At 37.1% G+C, this 26,889-nt stretch overlaps 1 protein-coding gene across 5 annotated transcripts; it reads left to right on the forward strand.

Moving 5' to 3' along the window:
- On the forward strand, window positions 1-26,889 carry LOC140939009 (bromodomain-containing protein 3-like). Of its 5 annotated transcripts, none has more exons than XM_073388563.1 (26): window positions 1-183; window positions 454-604; window positions 765-926; window positions 1,017-1,163; window positions 5,154-5,222; window positions 6,341-6,449; window positions 7,179-7,342; window positions 8,723-8,896; window positions 10,019-10,102; window positions 11,109-11,210; window positions 11,441-11,569; window positions 11,955-12,131; window positions 13,023-13,264; window positions 14,121-14,236; window positions 14,360-14,604; window positions 14,743-14,794; window positions 15,689-15,856; window positions 16,471-16,514; window positions 18,086-18,161; window positions 21,428-21,826; window positions 22,163-22,219; window positions 22,395-22,426; window positions 23,243-23,380; window positions 23,798-23,889; window positions 23,976-24,099; window positions 25,051-26,889. In XM_073388563.1, exons 1-26 carry the CDS (start codon window positions 119-121, stop codon window positions 25,117-25,119), a joined length of 3,387 nt encoding a protein of 1,128 aa, XP_073244664.1. In that variant the 5' UTR covers window positions 1-118; the 3' UTR covers window positions 25,120-26,889. The 5 variants fall into 5 exon arrangements, with proteins under 5 accessions (XP_073244664.1, XP_073244666.1, XP_073244667.1 ...); XM_073388564.1 differs by having other exon boundaries at window positions 36-278; XM_073388566.1 differs by lacking the exon at window positions 454-604 and having other exon boundaries at window positions 25-183.

Genomic DNA, 26,889 nt, shown 5'->3' on the forward strand with positions numbered 1-26,889 from the left:
GTCCGGTAAGCTCTTTGCTGGGGGTCGTTCGAGAATTCAAAAGGGCGGCTTTCGCTCTGTAGCGAGCCGGACGGATCCTTGAAGAAAGGCGGAATTTACGAAGAATCTTGCGCCGTGCATGGAAACGCAAGGCCATCCGACAATCCAAAGCTTGCAGAACCCTCTAACGAACCTTATCGAACGGTATGGTCCGGTTATTATTGGGTTCTTGGGCTTGTGAATTGTGATCTTCGTTCGTGAATGGTTGTGCGTGGCACCGCCAAAATGGCGTTGGCATCGTAAGATGGCGTTGAAGTGACGCGGACTTTTTTCTCATTCACATAGACATTCTGACTTCTCCTTAACTAGCGTAAACCATCTCTAAAGTTAATTTGCACTTTTCTGTGCTATCTTGGAGGCTAGTTAGGTAAATTAAAGGGCAAAATTGACGAGGTTGTATTGCATCACCTCTAGGCCCAGCGCAGCTTTACAGTCTGGTCTCAGTTATGAACGTAACTCTGTCGATTCATTGAATGGATTACAATCAGAGACTAGCCCTGAGGGGCTCGGGAAGCGAGTAAGGCGTTTATCCCACAAGTACGACGATTTTGAACAACAAACAGTGGTAAATATTACTCTAATCCATTTCATAGTACTTCGCTAGCTTTGTTCGAGAGAAGCGTCCTAAAATTTAAATAAATGACTTAGATTTAAATATTTGTTAACACAGGAAAGTCAAATAAATTCTGCTGGAACTGTTGTTCTGTTTTGTATGTCCTTTGTAGCGAGGAATGGCCCAAACACCGACTGCCGGGCAAGAGCCTAAAACTTATCGCACGACCAACCAACTGCAGTATTTGTCGAAAACGATCATGAAAGCAATGTGGCGACATCCATATGCCTGGCCGTTTCACGAACCGGTGGACGCCGTGAAATTAAATTTGCCGGTTAGTATGATCTGAAATTCAGAGTATTTTACGTCTTCTCTTACTCTGTGAGTAACTGCTGTTGTTGATTGAGATCTTGTGGTCTTTCAGGATTATTACACCATCATAAAACAGCCCATGGACATGTCTAAGATCAAGAAAAAGCTAGAAAACCACGAGTACACTTGTAGTCAAGAGTGCATTGATGATTTTCGTCTTATGTTTAATAACTGTATCACCTACAACAAGCCTGGAGAGGTAAGCTTTAGGTTGATCGTCATATTTTGCGTGCTGTTGTGGGGAAATTGTCAGATTTTTACTTTCGTGTCCTCATTGAGGTGGAGAGGAAGTGGAGTTGGCTTGCATGTAGATGTTGCTCGAGTTTGACAGCATTGTCTTGTGCGCCTGCTTACACTCACCACAGTATGAAATACAGTTTATAATATACTAAGTTACTTCAGCTCCTCTCCACTGCAATGCCTTTTTTTACAGACAAGTAAGCATAAACATGGTTATCCGTTGTATATTGCTTATCTTCTTGTGCTTGGTTTGAGTGAAATAACAGGATTATCTTTTACAAAAAAATTCTTGCTCAATGTCGATCCGTCTTAGTAAGACTCCTCTTTGTTTGCCTTCACACCAAGCTGTAAACATGGCAAAAAACTGTCAATATTGCTACTCAAAGTGGAACATTTTATAGAAGATATTGAATATTTCCGGTGGTTAGATGAAGCAAGACTTTTTGAGGCAATAAATTGTCATATCATAAGGGAACTTGAGCTAGGAGTAGGAGATTAAGTACAGGGATAAGTATGCTTCAGATGGTTGTTATGGTGACAACCTTTTCCTTGATGTCTTTTTATGTGCCAGCTGTCAACAGGAAGGAGCAAGCTGCCTGTGGCATGACTTGCTCATAATTGCAAAGTAGTTATTTTGTATTCAATCTCATTGTCACATCCTAGAGGCCCTGTTGATGTAAAATTCCGACAAGCAACACGTTATTGAAACAGCTAGATAAGATGAAATGTCGACAAGCGACATAAAAATGGGATGAATATCGACAGGAACATGGCCTACTCCTCAAATTGCAAATCGACCATATTTAAAAATTCAGACTAGAGACATGTGTACCCCCCCTAAGAGGGCCTCATTTAAAGTTCACTATCGATACCAGCCAAACAATCATCCCACACGGGCACCTAAAACTTATGATTCTTGTGGCAATAGCCTCTATGCCTACGTCCAATAAACGAACAATGGAATTCCCTGCTTATTTTGTGCTTTTGAGATGAAAACGTAATACACTTGTTGTCGACTGTGGGCAAAAAATTTCTGCTGATAAAAGAACACAAACAAGCACTTTTCGGTAAATTCGAAACTCAAACGAATAGAGTTTCAAGATGCGTGAATCAAGTTTCTAGCATCTTTTACTTATTTAAGTTTACCGGTCAATGGGATCCTAGAAATGTGGCTTGGGCTCCTAACTTTCGATTTTAGGGGCCCAAGGGGCTCCCAAAATAATTTCTTAGGCAGCAGCTTTGCATCCTCATAAAGTAGTAAATATTTTCATCTGAAAACAAAAATTCGCTATGCTGTATGGATGGTAAAACTGAGATAACTGCTGTTGCTAGTGTAGAATAAGATAGGTGGGCAGTTTCTCAGAAACGTAAAATGATCGAATAATATTATTTTTAGTTCATTACAGGGGTGGGGTGTGGAGAGGAGTCTTATTGCAAAGACAACAGAATATATAAATGAATAATGCCTCAGTTTTATTGATATTCTCATGATAGTAATTCCTGCTTGGAGAGAGTATTTTAAAATTTTCCTTTGAAATGTTAACCAGTGTGTTTAAGTTGATATTGAGTTTGTTTGATTTGCCGAGTTTGTTCTTTAAAATATGTACTGGCATATGTCTCTTTTGTAACAAAGACTAATGACACTTACATGCAACTTTCAGCTTATACAATTTGTTGCAAAGCAAGAAATTGTAGTCATGAGTGTCCAATGTAACAACACTCTTTGCGGTAGCTTGTTCATATTTTGGGATGCTGTCTCAGTTATTTTAAAAGTATTGAAATCACTTTTCCCTTTTTGAATAATGAACTGAACATTTTAAGGAAATTCTAAGGAATTGTCCATTATCAGAAAACTCCTGTAATGGAAAGCAACAACATGACAACCCACTACCAATAGGCCATTTCAGAAAATACCATTAACTTTCTTAAATTGCCGTTTGGGTAGAGCTTCACGTGAACCTTACTTTGGCATTATCTTTTGTGCACAATTTACGTCAGTTTGTCAAAAATTTCCATACTCAGCATATTTGCATGCAAACTCAGTTGTGCTACAGTCATTTTGGGTGACGTGTAGTTTAGTACCTTTGTCTTTTTTTAATGTGTCCAGGAGTTTGTCAACCAGAGAAGTGAGTTCAGGGTTCGCGATAGAAGCTGGCACCCGGCGATTGATTACCACCTACTTTGGAATTTGTAGCCGCTTACTTTGCATTCTATTTGCTGCTTTTCTCTTCTTCGTTTGAGGCCAAGTCTTCTACCTATCCCTTTCATCTGATTTTGAGTTGTCCTTGTCATACATGTATATTATACAAAATAATTGAAACATTTGAGAACAAAGAAGTAAATTTGCTTTTGCTTCCCTACTTGACAACCGCCATTCTTTCAGCCACGTAAACATCTGGATATATGACATTCACTTTGGCCCAGCCCTTCATCAGCACTACATCAGTAGTCCTACACGGTTTGAAATGATAATAGCTGCCATTACAATCAATGGCCCCATGCTTGATTCTCCTGAATGTAACAAATTATTTGTATCAGCTATTGCTCTCTGGAGTGAGAAGAGAAACAGAAGGAAACTCCCTCCTAAAGTTTCAAAGGAAACTGAATTAACAGCTTTGGCAGAGCTATTTTCGGTGCGTTGGTCCAGCTTGTCAGACAGATGCTTATGAGAACACTATGGAGCATTCAGATTCTATTATTTTGTCCTGATTTGTTCCCTGATGCCGTGGATACAAGTATTGATGTTTTATTGGCATTGGGACTATCGAAATGCCAGGAAGACAGTGAATGTGATACTGACTTCCATTCAGACCCTGAATGTAACTAACTTCAATCTCATTTCATTACACGCTGTTGCACTGCACCAATGTTCAAGTTTTACTTTGGTTCATTACTAAGAGACACATGGCATCGCAAAGAATACCTTATTGAATTTGTAAAAGGAATAATTTCTCTAAGCATGAGAATAACACAATTACACAGTTTTCCATTACGTAGACCTCAAGTGGAAAGTTTTTGCCTCTGATAAAAGTTTTTCAAACACGTTGACCAAATGTGGTGTGTAGTTATTCCATGTTTCCAAATTTTCTTTGTGAACAAGCCTCAGACCCCTCCCTTTGTCACAGTCACCTCCTTAAGGTTGGCCAGAAGCCTACTTCAAATCCTATTGAGAACCCTGTGAGTTAGAAGGACTCTTATATCAGAGATAAACCTACAGCTAGTGCAAGCCTCCTAAACGGACTCTGAATTCTATTGTGCCTTTGGAACAGAAAACGGCCGTAATAATTACATGTTATAGATTACCATTTGCCAGTAGGCCATTCCACATGCAGTTTGTGCAAAGCCAAAATGTATTGTGAACATCAGGTTACATGAAGTTCTATCCAAACAGCAATTTGAGAATATTATGATATTTTTTACAGTGGCCTATGTGTGTTCCACTCATTATATGCATAAAGCAAAAACAACTAATAGTAAAAACTGGTGTGAAAATTATGTATCAAAGCATACGGAAATACTTTTGCTGAAATCCTGGCTTATGTTTCTAGTAACTCCATGTAGATGTATGTAAGTGGTAAACAGCATGTGTGTGCTTGTTTTCAAATTTGAATAGGTTTGTTTCCAATAATATACTGCTGTGTCCGTGGGGTAGTGAAAGTGTTGATCAACTGAGCTGGTAAAATAATCTTACCACCATAAAAGGTTAAATGCTAGTCCTTTGTCAAACTCAGTCTTTGTGTTTTTAAATTTGGCTTTCTGTGTTGTCATGGTGCCTAAAATGACCACGAATTAGGTGATAATTTGTGCAGTAAGTGAATGAGAAAGCATCAGAGGGCATCTACTGATCCAGAGAGATCTTTGGTTTAAAAGAGAAAGGTTTCTCTTGATTTGTTGAGACCCACCTGAGTTGATTATTGAGTTCTAAAACGGTCAATGTCTTTTGTCACAGGATGTTGTTCTCATGTGCCAGGCAATGGAGAAGGTGTTTAATCAGAAACTTGCTACCATGCCTCCTGAGGTAACTAAAGAATACAAATTATTAATAAAGTATAAAAATTCACTGTTTGTGGGATGAGTTGTGGAAGTGTAATTCTTAATGGAAAAATGCATGTTGTAGACGTCCAGTTTCTTTTATCTGCAGTTCTTGTTTGAATAATATATAATACATGGCCTATTCTAATAGACGTTTTTAGCTTGTAAGTGGAGTTTTCCCATTGCAGACCATGTGATGGTACCCCAGAGAACTGTTTTTTTTTCTTCAAACTTTTGTCTTACGCACGTGCTTCCATGTGTCCATGTATGCATACTTAATGAAAAGGTGAAAGGCAAATTCCTTGGAAAAACAACACATACAAGGTAAAAAGGTGTATTTGTGAGCTTTGGAACTGGTGCCCACAAGCAGGACCCATCATATATTGCCCTAAAACTAAGTCATGCAGTCATGCGTCATTTGCTTACCTGGAGCAGCAATGCAGCCTTCCCTGGAGCTCCTTGTGACTTACTTTTCTCCTTCAGTGATTACAGAAGCCTAGTCTTTTTGCACAAAGCTCACATGCTTGTCACCCTTAATTTCATAGGTTTAGAATTTTAAGCTCCATAAATACATAAGCGCCTCTGAGAAATATAATCTTTCTTAGAGAACACTTAACTTCCCTTCCAAATATTGATGTGCATGTTAATTTTCCTTTCAATTATCACTCCATAGTTAAAGGTAAAGGTCCATTTAGATGGTATGATGTTTGCTTATGACTATCATGTGCGACTAGCATACGTTGAGTCTTTTAACCATCCACACATGTACAATTTTCACTTACGACATCCACAATGTATTGTACTAATGCCGTGGGTCTAATTTATATGACATGATATGTTGTGAAGTCATGACGCATGCTAGTCGCGCACGATAGTCGTAAGCAAAAATCATATCGTTTAAATCGGCTTTGATAGAACAAGAGTAAAGAAAATGATCTTTATAGAGAAAACATCTTTGCATGTCAACAAACATGTACTCTTCTTAGTTATGCTATAAAAAATGACTGGAGAGCAATGTGGAAAACATTTGTGTTGGTTTTATGAAGGTGTATAAAAAGGCCAAGTTGATGTTGATGTTGTTTTTGTTGCTGTTGTGTTTGGTAGGAGTATGAAACGATATTAGGACCTAAAAAGAAGGCAGAGCCTGGTGGGCCAGCTGCTAAAAGAGCTAAGAGAGGGGCTGTATCTGCTGTCAAAATAGAGCAACCTCCAGGTAAGTATGTCAAAAGTAAGCCATTTGCACAGTGGCATCATTTTACTACTATGACCAGAATTCTTTTTGTTTTTCTTGTCATATTTGAATTTGGTAATCCCACCAGGGTTCAATTAACAGAAGCCCTAAATTGCACAAGAAAGCAAAACCCTAAAGGTTCCTGGTCTTAATAATAAAATGACATCATTGTGCAAATTGCTTATTGCCAAGTAATAATTTCACTTGTCAACTGCTTACATCGAGAGTTCATATCTTGAATTCTTTAAAAGTATTCAAATTTGCAAACCAGTATTCCAGAGCTGGAAAAAAAGTCTGGAAAATAAAGACAAGTTTTATAAAAAATGGTAAATGGTTTGGATTTTTTGTGTTCTTTTTCAAAACAGCCACACTTTTCTAATTGCTAAACATTAAGTTACAAAATCACAAGATTCAGAACTCTCTTATGTCAGCATTCCTCTTCCGTTACGTTTACAAGCCATCCTGGGAAAACCTTAATTCCTGTGTTTGTTGAGGTTTCTGTCTCTTGCTTATTTGATAACCTCGAGTGTGGGAAAAGAAATTGTAATTGGTAAAATTGTAATTGTAATTGGAAAAAGTCTTAAATTTTGCATTCAAAAATTTGTATGAACCCTGTACATTGAGGTGACTGACATATTAAATTGCATTAAACGTATTTCAATCTGAAAACTGTTAAAATATTCTATTTTGTTTCCCTTTTTGCTATTTAAGTTGCTCCAGATAGTACTCCCATGACAAGTTTGCCATATCCCACAACGCCAGTGTCTGTTGTGGCTACAACAGGACTTCCAACTTCAGTAGATGCAACAACTGCACTACCTACCCCTGCTATTTCTGCAGCTCCTGCTTTGCCATCGACTGCACAACCAGCCAAGGTAATCCTTTGAATGTACAGTTTTAAATTTTGGGAGATGCTTTTCAGTTAGCAGTATCCCGAGGCTGCTTTTTTCTTTTAAAAATGGTTGAAAGTGGTTATTGACTGGCTGACTTGAAGAGTAAAAGAAAATGAGAAGGGTTTCTTTTAAAAAGAAAGTGTTAAATTTTCCATCATGTTGGTAGCCTGGAAAATGGGTACATGTCTTACTTATAAATGCCTTTTGCTTCTAGAAAATGTAAGCAAAAAGATACTATTTGAAAATAGTCAAGCTGTTTTCTGGTCACCAGGTGGCAAAAAAGAGGAAGTTAAATGCATTGTTGGCAGGGCAAAATGTAGTATTGGACACAAAATTGAGAGTGAACCCTTGACTTTTATCTTTCATACAATTTCCTCTCCTTTTTTCAACCTTTTGCTGGACATTTTCTAGGCTTTATTCCTGTAAGAATATTTCTAGTGAAAGCACCTGGGATATTTAAGGAAGTATGTTAGGAAGTGGAACAGGGTTTTCTTTTGAATTTTCTAGTAAAAGTTGAATGATTGTTAGCATTTCGTTCGCACAGTCTTAAACGTCCTTGAATTTTAGGGCAAGTCCTGTAAAATTCCTTGAATTCCAGTTTTCATCAACTTTGAGTGTGGTGGCATAGAAAATTGTTTTTAATGCTTCTTGGTTGTCCAAATCAGAATATGAATCATAGGCCAGAGAAGTATATGGTGATTACATGAGGTGGAAGACAAGTGAACTAAAAATTGTATAAGAGTTGGTTTAGAAAACAGTTCAAGCCATTAAAGTCCTATTAGAATTTGAAAATCAAATGTAGTCCTTGAAAAGTCCTTAAAAAATGGTTGCAATTTTTTGTATGAACCCTGATTTGGTTATAATTAGCAAGATCTGTTTTCAATTACCGTATTTATTCGAATAAGCGCCCAACCTCGAATTAGCACCCACCTCGAATAAGCGCCCACCCCCTCCTCCTCCCAATCAAACTCAAATAAGCGCTCACCCCTACCCCACCCACTTGAGTGAATAAATTCTAATAAGAGACTTCTCCGAGGAGGGAGTTTTCTTCAGAGTATTTTACAGAAACCTTGCGTTGTGTTTTGTTATTAGCATTTATTGTTTTGTTGCCAAATAAACATACTTCACTTGCTGAAAATGGTGAAAATTTAATAAGCGCCCAGCCTCGAATAAGCACCCACCTCAAATAAGCGCCCACTCTCAAAGTCCAAAAAATTAATAAGCGCCCAGGGCGGTTAATTGAATAAATACGGTATGTCATTAGGGGTACAGGAGATGCAGTTCGATACAAGCAGTTAAAGGTCATTGATTTGTCATTGAGTTTAAAACAAAGCAGTAACCATATGCTATTTCAATTTTCAGGTCAAAAAAGGAGTGAAAAGAAAAGCAGACACTACGACCCCCACCACGCCTATCAGTACAATGGGGGAAGCTATACCTCCTGTGAAGGCTAAAGCAGCCAAAATACCAGCACGGAGAGAGTCGACAAGAACAGTGAAAAAACCAAATCGAGATTTACCTGAAGAGCCACAGATGGTAAGCTACATTTCTTACGTACAACGTTAAAATTAGTCTTCATTATCAAACCTACCGTTATTTTGTTAGACTATCCGAATTGATTCAGACGCTGATGTTAATTCCAGCTGAACTAGATTCGAAAGAAGAAAAAAGTTCATTTTGGTCAAACTGCTTGCAAAATACGTTATTATGATTTATGCACCAGGTTAGGCACATGAAAAGTTTGGCATCTGAATCAAAGGCATTCCAAAGTTGTTCCACAGTTGAAATTCACGGCCAGGCTAGCTGGGAAGAACCATTTCAAATTGAAATAGGCGTCACTAATTGATTCAGACACTGAACTTTTCATGTACTAAATTCAATGTATTATGTTCGGCGTCTCAACCAGGTCTTACTTAACACTATCAAATTCATACAAAACATGTAGATTTATCACAATCATAATCCATCACAACAGTTCACCATCTAAATCACCCTTAGCAAACTGAAATTTACCACTCTGGAAATAGCATAACATACCATAATGCTCTTTGTTTGTCACTCCAAAATTTTGCATAAGCATTGTCTTCAGTTTCTCTTGGGAGTTAAAATGGCCCCAAGAGAAACTGAAAACAATGCTTATGCAAAATTTGGGGTGACAGACAAAGAGCATTATGGTATGTTATGGTATTTTCTGGAGTGGCCAATACAGGGCAAATACTAGGCTGTTCAGTGATCTCACACTTAAAACCCTTACCAATTGTTTTATTTGTTGTGACTGTCCTTTCCTTTTAATTTCTGTAAATAAAACAACAAATATCAGATTGTAGATGAAAGTGAAAAAATAATTGTATTTCCTTGGCTGCTGCTAGCAAATTTTTCTTTGTTTTTTTTTTTCTATTAACATTTTTGTACTTACCAGGCCCCAGTTGTTCAAAAGGTGGATAATGCTAACCTCTGTTTAAATCACTATCCAATGTATATCACAGTTATTGGTTTCCCTAACACTTATCCGGTGGATAGTGCTATCCAACTTTTGAACAACTGGGGCCAGATGAATGGGGGAGGGAAATTATATTTTGTTGTCATTTCTTTCTTTCTTTCTTTTTTTAATTTAACAATCATTCGTTATAAAGAATGTTGTACTTTGTAATTTTTTAGGCACGTGGTAAAAAGAAACCATTATCGGAGCAGCTTAAGTACTGCAGCAATATTATCAAGGAACTGTTTTCCAAGAAACATGCGGTGAGCATTAAGTCCGTTAAATTTAGAACACCAAATAATATTTTAGGGATGATTATTGTGTACTGACCAATCACGCTTAAGCACTAGACTATGAAACCACAAAAATAATTGACTTTTTCCTTGCAGCGAAATAACATTCCAGAAATATTTTTGGTTTTCACAGTTTTCAGAGTTTCACAGTGAATATTTATAGCAATTTCTAGTGAGGGGCTAACTTTAAACCATATGCGTTGTCAAACTGTCAATTAGTAAATTTCAAAAAGTAGTTTTTACTTTAGTGCTATCCTACTTGGTTGCCACAGGTTAGGAAATGCTCAGGAAAATAATATTTCTTCAAGGTCAGGGAAAGGTCAGGGAATTTCACTATGAGTCAGGGTTAATTTAATTCTTTGAAAGAAGTCAGGGAAAAGAGTTATTTTTAAGGATACATTTTTACGGACATGAATCGTGTTTTATTGGTAGAATATTGTTCATTTCAACTGAACAACAAGCTGATGTTGGGTTTTCAGAAAATCAATCCTGTTTGCACATTATATTAAGGAACTACCAATTCTTGTACATTACACGTGACTTGCTGAAAGTGTAAATAAATGGGCGGGAGATGGCTGTGAGGGGGGGTTGAGTCCATTAGCAGGACTAATTTGTGAAATTGTAGTTAATTCACTTGGTCAGGGAAATTTTTTATTTTTTCAAAAAAGTCAGGGAACAATTCAGGGAAATTCAAAAGCCTCTGGCTGTGGCAACCATGTACTAGTCATGTTGTTCTGCAATCTCATGTTTCATGAGATGCCACTTCCAGGGAGTACTTTTGAGAGTCCAAAGTTGTGGAATGTTTTTTGTCAAATTGGTTGTGGTAAAGTTAGTGTTAGTCTTTAGACTCTTATACCAAGACATGCAATGTTTAGTTGCAAATGCAAAGATGTTCAACAAAGGATAATTTTAATGTGTTGTTTGTCTTGAAATGCACATCTGATATTAACTGAATGATGTCATTATTTCATTGTAGGCATATGCATGGCCATTTTACAAGCCTGTTGATGCCTCCTCACTTGGACTGCATGATTATCATGATATCATAAAGCAACCCATGGACATGGGGACAATTAGGGTAAGTTCAAAAATGCGGTTATGTGTTAACAACAGTAGGTCAGTTGGGAGGAAGGGATGGTGCAGTGTTAAGTGGTCCCACCTCCAGTTTTCCCCCAGTTCCTACGGTTTTCCCTTCTCCTCTTCTTGGTTTCACTAAGCATTTTTGGATCATTAATTAATCATGTTAGTTTCGTTTCTGTTTGTCGATTTTAGCTCCAAAACTTATGAATCATTAAATTTTTATGACAGGGGAAAATGGAGGCCAGAGAGTATAGCTCGTCATCTGAATTTGCTGCTGATGTGCGGCTCATGTTCAGTAACTGCTACAGATATAATCCTCCAGATCATGATGTTGTTAAAATGGCAAGACAGCTTCAGGTTTGTCAACATGATCAGTGCTGTGTAAATGTAACAGTGTTCAACATCAATCTTCTCCTTACAGTATTAGTGCATAATCAAGAGGAAAGGTTATAAGAAGTAATAAAAGGTTATAAGAAGTAATAAAATGATCACAAAAGGGAAAAATGTTTTGAATGTTTTGAATTCTCTCAATGTATTCTGTAAGGAAATGTGTGAAGATAGGTCTGGAGAATTTGTCTGTGGATATTGGGGCTGAAAGAGTTAAGAACATACTGACTTATTGTTATATTAAGCAAGGGTAACAGGTGTGAAGTCTCATATCTGACATCTGTCCTGATCATTTCTACACCTCCTATTATAAGGTTCTAACGACTTTGGTTTTTGCTTGAATATTTATTTTCAGGATGTTTTTGAAATGAAATTTGCAAAAATGCCAGAGGAACCTGAGCTCCCTCCAGCACCAATTATACCTGAACCAGAACCAGAGCCAGAGTCTCCTGCTACACTCCCATCATCGTCCCCTGCCTCTGATGACAATGAAGCAGATAGGGCTGAGCAACTTTCTCAGCTTCAACAGCAGGTACTCAACTGTTTTTCTCTTGATTCTGTTATGGCCACACCCATGTTTCTGATGTTTAAGTCCTATCTGTTAGGTCATTTGCGTGAATTTTAAATTGGGTGTAACTCGTGAGTCACTGACAAGTATGCAATTTAATTAGGTTAGGTTTGGGCCGCATTTAAATGTTACTTCTTAATTTTTAGCATGTTAAAATGTTGCAGAATATTCTTTGTATGGGAATTTAGTTTCCCCCAATTATTCTCCAGTCATGCACTTTTCGTATTAGCATGACAAAGTATTATTAAACTTAAACTTATGTGAGAAGGGGAAAGGGGTGCAAAGTGAAGCCAGAGTTTTTGGTTTAGTTTCATCTCTGATTTACTTTCAATGATTTTTGCCCTCTTGACATAATTATAAAGTGGTCATCTTGCTAATTCCAGCAGTTGGCATTCTTGCAGGCTATGGTTTTTTTCCTTGTGGTTTTTCCTCATAGTTTATATTTTAGAGTGAATTTGACTACAGTGGAACCTTGTATTGAGTCATCCTGTTTTAGGAGTTTAGCCTTTTGAAAAAAACACTCAGTCATTATCTTATTTGAAATTAACCTTAGTGAAACAATTTGTTGTTCATAGCACTTAGATGGTGGCGTAAAGGGGATCACTGTATATTGAAATTGGGCTTTTTATAATATTATCATAATCATGTGTACATATTATATTTGACCATGTTACCAACTAGCCAGCCGTTTGTTTTTGAACAGAGAATGATATGAAACCATGTAGGTTTTTTAAAAATTTCTTTTACGCAGTCACCTGGTAGCCTCTTCAACTTGTAGGTCTGTATTTGATGCTGTAATTAGAGTTAACTGGTCAGGTTATTTGATGAGGCCTTTACTACTTTTGTTATTCACAGCTTATATCAGTCCACGAGCAACTGAGCAAACTAACTGGGGAGTCTGTGCTTGTAACAAACAAGACAAAAAAGAAGCCTGAAAAGAAAACTGTTTCCAAAAAGGAAATCAAACAAGCAGCACAGCCGCAGCCAAAGAGTCAACCAAAGCAAAAGGCATCCAAGTCTCAAGCTGCACATGCTCAACCAAAAAATGAAAAAGCTGCTAAAAAACAGTCTGCATCAAAACGATCTGCAAACAGCAAGTAAGCTTAACATACAAATATTGTGTCAACTGTTGTTAAATAAACTAGTCACTAGTTATGCCTAGAATTACTTTTGATTGATCTTCTTCTGTGGCCAGTTTTGTAGTAGTTGTTACAGAGATGACTCATGTCATTAAGTTGGCTACTAGCAGCTTCAACAAATCTGTTTACTGCTATTCAATTTATTGTCATACCTCCCAACTCAAGCATGTGTTCCAGTTGGACAAGAACTTTTCACATCAATTCAATGTGTCAATTCAATGCAACTCCAGTGAATCAACAAAATTCCCTAATATAATTGTGATCAGATCATGTACCTTGAAGCTGTTTAAATTCTCTGTACCAGCTTATGCCAAGCAAATTATATTTAGACTCTTTTTATACTAGCCAGGATAGTTTTTATCTATTTATAGTTTTTTTATTGTTTATTGTTACTGAAAAACCATTTTATTGGAGTGACAAATTTTTGTTTAGTTTGCCACCTACTAACTGCATATACCCAGCAACTTAAAATCTTAGTGATAGCCCTGCTGTACTGTATTAAGTGCCTATTGATAACTCTTGACAACTTACAACCTAAATAACAAGAATCTAGTCTGAACAGTGTTGGTCAAAAATTCGTCACTGATGGATAAGGTAGCCTCAGCACAAAAACAGCCAGGCCCAGGCTCGTGCAATGTTGGATAACGTTATCCACCGGATAAGTATTGAAGAAACCAGTTATGTTGTGCTATCTGCTCAAGAGAGATTTTTCTAGTGGATAGCGTTTTCTAGCTTTTGAACAACTGGGGCAAGAAGTCTAATAATAAGGTAAGTACCAAATTAGTTGTTAATGCAGTTGTTTGTGTTTTGGAAGGATTGCGGCTAAAAAGAAGACACTAGAGGTGGATAGTGACGATGAAGTGGACACAGCAAGACCAATGACATATGATGAAAAAAGGCAGCTTAGTCTTGATATCAACAAACTTCCAGGTAAGTTCAAGACTATCTCTTGTTCAAGAAGAGGATTCATTCATTATGGTGGGAAAAATTTTTATGTCTGAATGCGCCTAATTTATAAAAGAGCTAATTCATTAATTTGCATTTCAAAATTAGGAGACAAATTGGGAAGAGTGGTAAACATCATCCAGTCCAGGGAACCAGGTCTGAGAGATTCAAATCCGGATGAAATTGAAATAGACTTTGAAACACTTAAACCGTCAACACTCAGAGAGCTGGAAAAATATGTTCAACAGTGCTTACGGAAAAAGGTCAAACCGCAAACAAAAAAGGCAAAGAATGCAGAGGAAAGAGAAATGGAGCAGGCAAAGAAAAAAGAGGAATTAGAACGGCGACTTCAGGTATTGTGTTGTAGTTGTAGTAACCGCAGGCATTTGATTTAGTTTACTTGCAATATTTTGTACAAGTTATGTAAGTTGTAAGCTAGCTGGTGCAGTACCGGGGTTCAGCTGACCACGTCACTCCTTTTCCTCACCAAGGATGTCAGTGGCAAGCTGGGAGGAACAGGCCAAAAGAAGCAGACAAAGAAAGGTGGGTTGCATTTCATTTTTCTCCTAGGGTTTTCAGTGTTTTGTTTTCATGCTGTATTTCTTTGTTATTGGGTTTTGTGTTTTTCGACGTTGTTGAAAATCAAAACAACAGGTTATAGCAATAGTAAAATGTGTTCAGCATTGAGTTCTCAGAAATGCTTTTGGTGACGGCTAGTTTTTTGGTAAGAAATTTTTGTAAGCTTTGATGATGTGACCGCTTGTACAGTATGGTTGTCGTAAATGAAAAGTTTAAAAAGATGGAAAACTATAAAACCATCATCACGAGTGGTTACAGTTACTTGTGAGAAGTGTTGGTTTGCAAGGTTCCATCTAAAAGGCTCTGGCTGGGAAAAGTTTGGTGTTCTGGAATAATAGTTGCTCACAAGAAGTGTTGCACTTGACTGTATAGAGCTGGGCTCCAATTTAGGTATTGTCTGAAGACAGATATTGGGGTGGTCACTGCAAGAGATTAACATGTGCCGACAGGTTCGTTTATGTTCCACAACCATCAGATTAGACATGCAGTGCTGTGAAATGGTGGAGACAGTTTTGTTCCTTGATTCCTTCTTTTGTTATTGGCGAAGACCCATACATTGAAACTGATGAATACAACAGTATGTCTATGTAGCACTGGGCATTGTACCTTTCTTGAAAAGCTAAAATAGTCCCAGTTCATGCTATAAATTATATTTAAAGACCCTAGCACTGCATCACTGAAGTAATTCCATCCCTTCTCTCTTGGAGATCTTTTAAGCTAAATGGTGAACTTCTTTGAAGGAGTTTGATTTTCTCATAGTCTTTTTTCTCTCTCTCTCTTTCTCTGTCTCCCTCTGTTTTCTCAGACACTATCTAACTAACAGCACTAACTTCCTGTTCTGTTCTGATTGCATTTCAGAATCACAGCGCTCTGATCATTGTGTTGTGGATGTTGTTGGTAGCGAGCCTCGACCACGAAGATTAAGCGAGAGCAGCAGCAGCAGCGGCAGTGGTACAAGCAGTAGTTCTGATTCGAGTTCAAGCTCTGGCTCTTCTAGCTCAGCAAGCAGCTCTGACTCTGAATCAGGTAGTGAAGAATAGACGAAAGACTTGCAGCAATAGCCGTTCTCTCAGAAAAAAGTCGCATACATAGAATTAGGAAAGTTAAAATTTGCTTTTTGCGAGCATAAATACTGGAAGAAGAGGAGACGTGAAAAAAATAATATAGTCCTTCCCATAAATATGTTTTAGTGTAAATAATGTACATTAAATTCTTTGTGTATAGAACTGTCACGAACTACTGATTTTGCCGTTCTTTTACCATTCAAGCGAGTAGATAGTGTGACCATAAACGTTTAGCTATAATGTAAGTGTGAGGTAGGATATTTGTAAAAACAAATCTAGGGTAGATAGTGTTTGCTTGAACCTCTGAACAATAATAATACTTAGGAAGCCTCTGATCAACATCTTCATGTTTCTTCATACGGAAACAGGATTTGTATGACATGCTTTTAAAGACTGCCAGGCAGCTTGGGTCTGTAACTTAAAATTTGCATCTGGCCAATAATCTTGATGCAGCAAAATAAATTGTATTTTACTGTTTTGGATTTTGCTTGTTGGTTGTACATGTCTTACATTGTCGGTTGATGAGTTTAGGTTCCCTAGTGCAGGTGGATCTAATGTGGTTTCCTTGTTTGACAGAGTCTGGTGGTAAGACCCACAAGACTTCTCACAGTACTAGCAAGGTACATATAATTTCATTCACAACTTTGCAACCAATCCGTCTTCTTTACCACAGACACATCACATTTCTGGTAATCAACTCATTGCTTACAGACACCCACAAGTAGTATTTACAAAATTGTTTCCTTGAAAGCCAGTTTGCTAACATTAGACATCCAGTGACCTTTGGTCAACCCATCAACACATAACGTTCTAGTTGTATTTGTCCAAGCCAGTGGGGGTACCCATGATTTAAAATGACAGGAGGTGCAAAATGAATTCCCCAATTCTCACTGTTCACATGTTACCAAAATTCAAAGTAGGGAAATAGCAATTTTTGCGAGTGTTTACTTTCCCTGAGGTATGATAGGAGCTGAACGCCTTTATATCTACAAATTTTTGGTTCGAAAGAGTTCTTCATTTTGCAATAGAGGATGCTTAAAATTCCAAGCTTTTGCATGACACTTGTTTAGATGGCGGCCAAGAAAGCTCTCATGTATGTTGAGACTTTTTTTTCCATAGTCATTGTCCTTCATTTCCCAGATTCTGGACTTTCTGTATTGAATGGTTTTCAAATTTTATCTTTGATGGCATGACAGTGAAAACAGAGAATATCCCATCATAAATCTCTTACTGTGAAAATATTCCAAGAGTGATGAACAAAATAAAGAACTGTAAGAATTCATTTGTAGAATTTCCTTGTCTCATACCCTTTGCAATATGCATCCCCAGGAGTAATACTTGTACAGTATTATTTTGGGAAAAAGCACCCAAATGTTTTGACAAAGGAAACTATTAAGCTCATACATGAACAGTGAGAAAAGTTGTCACATGATTTATTGAACAGAAAAATTAACATGCAACTCTTTTAGAAGAAATATATATAAGCGAATGTTATTAACATGTTTAAATGGAAGCAGTAATGTACTGCACATCCATAACACAGAGAAGGGGAACTTTTTGTGCTGTCTCTTCAGTTTTTTTTAGGAATGGTGAACAGTCTTTCGAAGTCTGTTACCAATTCTTTGAATTCTGAAACCAAGAGTTCAAACCCCTGAATCAGTTGCATCTCTGTCACTTTAAATCTGCCCAAGGGTTCTTTGACTTCTTGCTCTGACCAGTTTGTTATATTGATAGGCAAAATGTATTTGTCAAAGCTTTCATTTCGTTTGGCTAAGTTGAACATTTCTTGTGCATAAATGCCAAAACAATGCGCTCTACATTAACCATAGGCACACTTCTCGCCTACCCCAACTTTCACACTTGTTTCATGCTTGTAAGGTTAGGATCAAGCAAGAGGGAGAATGGACAAGGGTTGAGGAGAGTTAACCCGGTTGCTCTCGTTTGTCTGCCCACTCTCTTTTGCTCTCATTCAGTTCAGAGTTGATAAAAATTTCTGAGAAGTAAGAAGAGTAAAAACTATTGCTCTTGTTTGGGTCCCATCTTGTGTTGAATTCTCGCATCCTCTCATACACTCTTAAAGTTAATCCCTTGCTTCACAATCCATCTTGTTTGATCCCTGCTTTATGGTGTTCTGACTTAGCCATTGATACTAATGAGTCAGATCTGATTCTATTCCTCCTGAAATTGCCAGACAAAGTCTGCTGGGCACACATCCAAGGCGACACCAACGCCGTCCAAACCAGCAGCGAGTCCTGTGGCCCAGCCTGGTATGTTCATTTCCCCACTTTTACATTATGTCTTCAAACCCACCATTTTTTTTTGCCTCTCATAACATCTCCGTAAAGCAGTTTTCAGAATTTGTTTCCTTCTACCCTTAGGAAAATAAACATGCACTAGTGTTACCAAGGCTGAAAGAAATGGTCGGTTTGAATTGCTTTGTGGTATTATGTTTTATACATTAAACATCTGTACTTTACATGTTTCAATCTATGAAATAAACAAAAAAAATTTCATAGTTTTAGTCATGATGCAGATCACCTAACTTTGCCCCACTTTCTCTGAAGCTTAAAAGCATTTTGTTTAACGTCCTTGTGAGTTAAGCATGGGCTAGGTGGCTGTCTTACAAGTCTCACGTCCATGTTTGTTGACTTCAAAGTGAGCGCACCAAAAGCAAAAGGTAGAGCTCGCTCAGTCCATTTGAGACTGTTTTCTTTATGCCGTAATGTGGCAGAAAATTCACAGCATTGGCTCACTTGATCCTGAATTAATTTCTTCCAGTTAATTGATATATTCAATTCCTTCAGAATATTTCAAAGTGCACAACATCCTTATGTCAATGTAGAATTTCCTGTAACTTTTGCCAGTTCCTTGGCAGGTTTAAGAAATGGACTAGACTTCCTATAAATGACATTTTAGCGTATTTTTGCCATTTTTTGAGTCCTAAAATCAGCTATTTTGTTATCATAGATCTTCCAGCCATTTTTTAAGCTCCTAACTACCAAAATAATAAGGTCTCTCAGATGCCCTTGTCTTTGTCCCGTATATTCTTGAGCTGTTATTAATCAGCCAGGAAATTTGAACCAATCGGAAATTGAGAAATATTTTGAATGAATGACAACGGGGATATTATGTGTAATTCAGAGCTCATTGTGGTGCAAACCTTTATGCCTAAGGGCCCTTTGTATAGACCACTTAAGCCTGTCCCGCAAAAACTCACGAGTCCTTTTGTGCAGGTTTTTAAGTTGTATGATGCATTTGAAACTACCCAAAATCGCCTCTTCAAAAGGTTTTACAGAATAGTACTGTTAACTCTAATTTGAAAAATAAAGTCATATTTGATATGAGCTAATGTTGAGTGTTCTGAGTGTAAAATGTGTTGTTTGTTCAATTCACCATCAGTAATTAAAAAAGAAAAACGAACTGTATAGGTTTGCCCCTTTCATCCATTTCCTGTAAATCCCTTGAAGTTGCTAGGTGACTGATATACTTACCGACAATGTGAATGAATATTAATAAAACTACTGTGGCAATTAAAATGATGCATAGTAAACCTTTTTCTCCCCACTCAAATTTCAAGCTCGTTTTTCAAACGTAAGAGTATAAACAAGGCCACAAAATTTTGAGTAATTATCTCAAAGGTCAATGCTTTTAATCTCTGTGTCTTAAAATGTCTTGAAACTGTTTGGGGAAAATTCTGGGAGATTGCAGTAACCTACTCCTATATATTTCTTCTCTTTGCAATGGTTTTAAACACCACTCTTGTTTTCTGGTCCTGATTTCTCACATTTAATGGTCACCATTCTGTTCACTTCACTTAACTAATTTAGGTGGACACTTTATGAAGGTGTTTCATCTGGGAAGTGCAAACTCATCTCCCCCGCCCCCCTAACCCGCCGAAAAAACTCAGAAGATAAAAAAAAACAAAAAAACACAATTGTTGTTACCTTCTTTATGAGAAGTAAACTGGTGATAACTGCTTATTTCACCACATTAATGTTGAAAATCATCATTGGATTAGAGAAACCATTTCAAAGAACACCTGGCATCAATGACAGTCCTGTCAGCAGCCAAAAATGTAAATTGATGTTAAAATAGTATCTGTAGATGTGATTGTAAAATTTTCCTTGTTTACATACGACTTTCCTTAAGGCAAAATAACGTGAGTTAATGAGAAAGTCACAAAATTAAACATCTAGATTCATTTCATTTCCGGGAACAAAAACATATTTGCACCATAATTATCATCATCCCTGATGATGCCGTTGATTGGAGAAAGCTTGGGTTTTGTATTTTACTTTTTAAGCAGCAGCAGTTTAAGGCCTCACTAGAACAGTGTTTATTTTTAATTATGCTGCTGAAGGACAACATGAACAGATTATTCAAAATTTCAATAATTATTGTAGCTTTCCATTTTACATAGCCATACAGATTGGCTGCAAATAGTTTACCTCTTGCTCTTGCAAGAATGACCATTCTTCGTTGTGATTTTGATTCCATTCCCTCTCTGTCCCTTTAAGAGATTAAGTGGGCCTGCAGTCGGGGCAAAGAATGATTGCCTAGCCTGAGAAAACAGCTGACATTTTGTGACGCCACCAGAAAAGTTTCCCCTGGAAACGACATCTGAGCACGGAAATTCCATTCTAATGACCGGCACGTCCCTGATTTGGGAAGTGCTTTTGTTTGGTTGAAAATTTTGTTCAACCAATCAGAAGCACTACTCAGATCTGGGTAGTGACACATCATCAGTATGGAATTTCAGCACTAGTTCCTCAAAGGTCATTTTTCAGAGAACCTGTAGGTGGCATCACTGTTTTCTCAGGTTACATCTCAAGGGTGTTCATTGGGCATCAGAGATAAGAGAATTATCTGTTTACTATGCAGAATTCCCCGGCAAACGTTGGTAGCCTGTGACTATTTCTTCTTCAGACATGGAGTGTCTTTCACAATATTCTCCTGTAAAGTTACACTTCTCTCCTGCTATGAGAATTCTTCATGAAAACCCTGCATCTCTCCCACACCAATTGCAACTGTTGACTAATTTGACATTACAGGCAGAGTTAGTGAGTTGTCATTGATTGCACCATTTTGATTACTTACTGGTGGTCTTTGTCAGGCAATGGAGTCGATTTGTTGTGTGGAACTTATAAGTAGCAACAGGCTTTGTCCATGACAGGTACATTATTCATGGTAATCGGTCTTTGATCCCTATTGTCATCAGCAAGGATCAAAGTTAATGCACCAATCACTAACAACCCTGGATGCTACCACCAAGTATTAAACAGCCAGTCAACACCATTGCCTGGTGAACCCACAGTAAAATCAGTAACAAAGTGATCAATTATTGATTATCAAACATACCCGCAAACTATGATGAATAAGATCTCCCTGTTTTATTTCATTGTCAGAGTTAATGAATTTTCTTAAATTTACTTTCTCCATCAAGATATTTGTTGAAATTAGTTAAAGATTACTAAGGAGCTAAAGATGTAAAGGTTGCTGCATGGACTCTCAAACCCATTTCTTCCTGCTTTAGCTGTACCATCTCCAAAGCCTCCGCCAGTAGTAAAACAGGAAAAACATGCTGTACCAAGTGTCGTGTCCACCACCATCCAGTCAGCAACACCAGTAGCTAACAATCCGCCTGTAGTTAGTGCTGCACCGCCTAAACCTGCTAAACCAGTTACTTCGAGTATCCCCGCAGTAGCACCCAAACCTACGCCTAAACCTGCTGCAGCATCTACAGTGCACAAGCCAACACCCAGCAGCACGACTGTCACACCTAAGCAGCCTGCTGCAGCACCTTTTGCGAGAAGTACAACCAGTAGTAGTAAACCTCCAGCCACAGTGGCACCTGTCACTACCACTACAAACATACTGCAGAAAGACAAAACCCCAGCTGCTGGTGCAGAGAAACCAGCTACTGCAAAGTCAGGTGTGTTTCTACAATCCACCCATTGTATCTTCACACTACAGAACTGTAACTCTTGTTTCCGATAGACCAGAAGCAAATTCAATGCATTAATTGAAAAGAGAATCTCCCATTTTTTCCAGGCACCCCTACATTTATATTTGATACTCCTGTCAAGCTCAAAATTATTTCTCCCCACAATGCCAGTACTTGGCTAAAAATTGGCTTTATTCCTTGTTTTTTATTACTTCTCTACCCTTCTGTGGGAAATGTTTTAGTAAGCAGGGTGGATGATACCTTTCCCCATGTCCCCTAGATCCACCACTGGCATTCATGCATTTATATTCCTTCCCTTTACAGGGAGCAGTGGTTTGACATTTAACATCGGAGAGCTGCCTGGTTCACTTGCAACAATTGGTAAGTTTGTAAAATTAATAGTTGTATTATTATTATTATTATTATTATTATTATTATATTATTATTATTATTATTATTATTATTATTATTATTGTAATCCTGCCAGATCTGTAAAATTGCCATGGATTTTCTGATAAAACTAATCATGATTTCTTTTTTTACCTTTTTTTTTCAGGCCAAAAAAATGAAAATCAATCAGCAAAGAAGGTAAAATTTTTATACTGAAGTAAAATACTGTTTAATTATCAATACCACCCAACCTTGAATCCAAGTTGGCTATTTTTGCTTAGTTTACTATTTAAATTTTCTGTTTGCATTCTTGTTTTCAAGCCAAATCATTAGTTTTTTCTGTTGCTTAAATATTATTAGTTTTTGACCATGTGAGCAATAGGGATCCAATATTATACCCACAAATCCCCCCAAAACATCCCTTTCAGAGTGAAGAATTAGTTAGGGTGCTCGTTTGTAAAGATCTGCCTTGCTCATTTTGCAAAGGATGTTTTAGTTATGGCTTGCCTAAACCAATTCTGTGTTTTCACTCACATGACCAGCATCTATGCAAATTTATTGGAACAAAAGAAAGCATTTACATAAGAAAAAAGTTCAACTCCCACAGGATTGGTTTGGGACACAAATATGGCCTCCGTTTCATTGTTTTTGGACACAAATATGGCCTCCATGACATCATGTGAAAGCACAGAATCGTTAGTTTCATCAAGGTGCTTACAAAGCAAATTAATTTTAACATTTTGGTGTAAAGGCAGGACTCATGTTTGTGAAGAAACAGCTATATTAACTAACATATTTCTGTAAGAATTTACGAAGAAGAACAAATCAGAACTTTCTCTGATCCTCAGGTCGTTAGTGTTAACTGTAGTATGAACATGTTTTATGTCTGGTCTGGTGTAAGTGTACTCCCCTCTCACTCATCAGTAGTGTTAACTGTAACATGAACATGTTTTATGTCTGGTTTGGTGTAAGTGTACTCTCTCCCACTCATCAGTAGTGTTAACTGTTTTCTAGGATTCAGCATCCAAACCAATTCGACAAGTACCTTCCTGGTCCAGTCTCACAAGTTCATCAGGCTCCTCGGTCTCACGACCTGTGTCTTCTGCTAGCTTTGAAAAGTTTAGACAGCAAGCACGGGACAAAGAAGAGAGGGTATGAAGTGCAATCAATTTACTGGTAACCCAGGCTTCACTCCTCATAGTTGCAGTGAAACCTTGATATAACAAAGATCTCTGTATAACAAACGATTTTCTTTACCCCAATAATAGTAAAAATTATATATGACAAAGAACCTCAATATAACGAACACATTTTGCCAGGCCCTTGGCCCTTTGTTTAACCAATTTTAGCTGCTTATTTTAGCAAAACAAGAGGATGAAAGCATATCGCAACAGTAACACAAGCAGTATAATAAATTTTGCAAACTTTTTTTTTTCATCAGTGTCTTACCCATTAATCATTACATAGGACCTGGAAATGCCTAATGTATTGTGGTGTGTCTAATGACTGTAAGTTACTAGAACAAGGTTATACTACTGTGTAAATTTCCATCATTTCATTACTGCGCAGGAAAAAGTAATGAAAGCTGAAGAGGAGCAGAGACGTCAACAGAAGGAACGGATGGAACTGGAGAAACTGCGACAAGCGGAGGAAAGAAAAAGGTTTGTCTTCACCCTGCATGAGCCTAAAAGAGCCAGCACTTTTTTGTCTTGTTGGCTTAACCTTAGCTATCTTGTTCCCATTACAGAGAAAAGGAAGAAGATGATGCCTTAGAGCAAGCAAGGCAAATTCAAGAACAAGAACATGCCAAGCAAGTACAAAAAATGAAGATAGAACGTATGAGAGAGGCTGAAAGGCGAAGACGAGAAGCGGTAAGTTTAGCCTCCCCCAGCTTAGCCATTCACATGGTACAAAGTGGTCATGCTGGAGAGTAAGGGATGCTCTGGGGCAAGACAAAGAAACAGCGCACATTATTTAAGATGGTAACTTCCTTTCTTTGAATTTTTTCAGTGCATCTGTTCCTCTCCAGCGTGGCAATTTTGTACCACCTGAATAACTAGCCTGTAGGCCATTTCTAATTTGCCCCCATGCCCCTTTTGCAATACCAGGTTAAAAAGTGATTTTGATTTTCATGAAAAGCTATTTATTAAAAGTGACTGTTCTCGATATTGGTTTTTTGCAATGAAATTGTGGAATTTTTTTCATTGTGAAGTCGCACATTCTGATTTATTAGGGGTTATTGAATTTTGTTAATGTTTTTTTTTTTTTTAAGGGCACATTATATGCCTTGTCGACAGTATTAACAGTTTGTTTAGTCATCAGGTTTGGGTTAGGCAAATTGAAAAGGGTCCCATACGACTTGGTGTTATTTAAACACCTCTGGAATGCAACAAGCTCATAGCGTTCGTTGAACTGGGTCCATTTCTGTATGTCCCCTTATTTCAGGTTGCTGATAGCAGAGATTATGTATTACTTAAAATGTTTGGTCCTTTGCTTAGTATACGTAATAGCATGATTTGTAGTGATATTTGGCATAAATACCACGAGCGATATTTCGAAATTGTTATACGTAATTTCACGAGCCGTTAGGCGAGTGAAATTTGAGACAATTTTGAAATATCACGAGTGGTATTTATGCCAAATTTCATGTACAAATCATGCTAGGATTTGTTTATACTTCTGCCCTCAAAGGTTTTGTAATTTTCACATGTAGGTATTTCAAATTTAGCTGAAATACCACTGCTCTAAGCCAATCAAATTGCAGAAATTCTTCATGTAGTAGTATAATAATAATAATAGTGCTATGATTTTACATCTTACAGTTGGCTGGTACGATTGATATGAACCAACAGAGTGACATAATGGCAGAATTTGAAGGAACAATGAGTTAAAGCCTGGAAGCAGAATCAATTGTATAAATATTCAGAAAAGCAGGTTACAGGGGAACTTAGCACCGCAATGGTTCAAGGATACAGAAACCTTACCGGCACACTTCATATGTTGCTGATGCAAATAACAAATCATAATGCAGTGGATACAAGTAAAGAAATAATCCATTAGTTGACACATGTATTGATAAAGAACATGACATTCAGGAGTTGGAAGAAAAATGAACAATTTTTATCTTATTTATAGCTTTTATAATTATGTTGGTGATTAAGATAATCCTAACAAGACTACTGAAAAACAATAGCAGACATTAAACTGCTAGATATAAAACAAAACAAAAAAAATTTATAATGATTTAAGTCGGGTTTATTTCAAACAAAATAAACCTAAAATAGTCCATTTGGAGATCCGAACTAAATGGAATTATTCAAGATAGATCACCATTAAACATTTTTCTTACTAACATAATTTAAATTCTGCTAGAGATGACTGTTTTCTTTGGTTTTCGCAAAAATTACTTTTGTATTAAAGAATTTGATAGTCTTCTGATCATCTTGCAACAAGAAGGTTTACTGATGAATTTACAATAATGACAGCTGGTTTATCAATCACCCTTTTTGCTTATCCCTCATTCTAAGAATTCATTTTATAAAAATATTGGACAACAGCAACAAAAAAATACACTTAAGTACAGTTAACCCCCGTTTATCGTTTCATTCCCACTCCAACTTAGAGCAAGATGATTTCTCACACTTAAGATGAATGTTGCACTGTAACCATTCAAATGAAACCTCTTTGGTAGAACTTTTGAATAGTACTATTTATTTCTTGAGATTTAAAAAATGTAGTAATTCGAACTTTTTTATGTGACTTCTCGCTTTAGCCACTGTTATTAGTGAAAAAGTTGTGACATCCCAAAAGTCATGAAAATAATACTGGTTGTATTGGCGAGGTTGTTAGATTTTTTCTCACCATGGGTTTTTGAGAGGTAGAATTCCTTTATACTGCTGAGGTTTCATTTTTGTATAATGTCATAGGATAGGATTTTGTCATTAGACTCAAAACATTTCTTCGCAGGTATTTGTACTCTAGGAGTAAAGGCTTAAGAAGTTTTTAAGGTTTGGTGCATTACTACAGAGAACGATCTGTATTATCCTCATGGATGCACGTTCAATTTAAGTTGATAAGACACAATCTTGTGTTTCCAATCTTTCCGTATTTTGCAAATAACAGTTGCAATCTTCATATAATACCTGTTACATGTTTGTAAGTTGTGGTTTGACCAAATTCTTTTGCTTACAAATCCTTAAGGTTTTCAAATACATTCAAAATTGCAGGATTGCAAAAATCATCTTTTAACTTAACAGCTGTTACTAGTTTTTTGAATGTGAAGTCTAGCTGGGAAATTCAGTCATTTTCAACCCCTCCCTAAACAGTCTTGCTGGAAAAAAAATACCGTTCCGTTCAGTGTGAGAAGCTACAATATGTAGATATGAAGCTCGCAGATTGTAACAACAGACTAAAGGAAAAAATGGTTAGAAGCAAAAATAACACATACATACAAACAAAATTCTTATGGTGAAGTAATGTCATTTGACCGCCCCAAAAATGTTTTTTCAAAAAATTAATAATATTGCGTATGATTATGAAGGGTTTCATTTCATTGGCTGGTACGCTTATAATGTTAACTACAAGTTGAAGAAACTAACAAAAAAATTAAAAAGGACAAAATAAAGAATAAAAAATGCTCTAACTTAGTGCCTTGAACTTTA

The sequence above is a fragment of the Porites lutea genome, chromosome 5 (assembly GCF_958299795.1).
Source record: "Porites lutea chromosome 5, jaPorLute2.1, whole genome shotgun sequence".
Lineage (NCBI taxonomy): Eukaryota > Metazoa > Cnidaria > Anthozoa > Scleractinia > Poritidae > Porites > Porites lutea.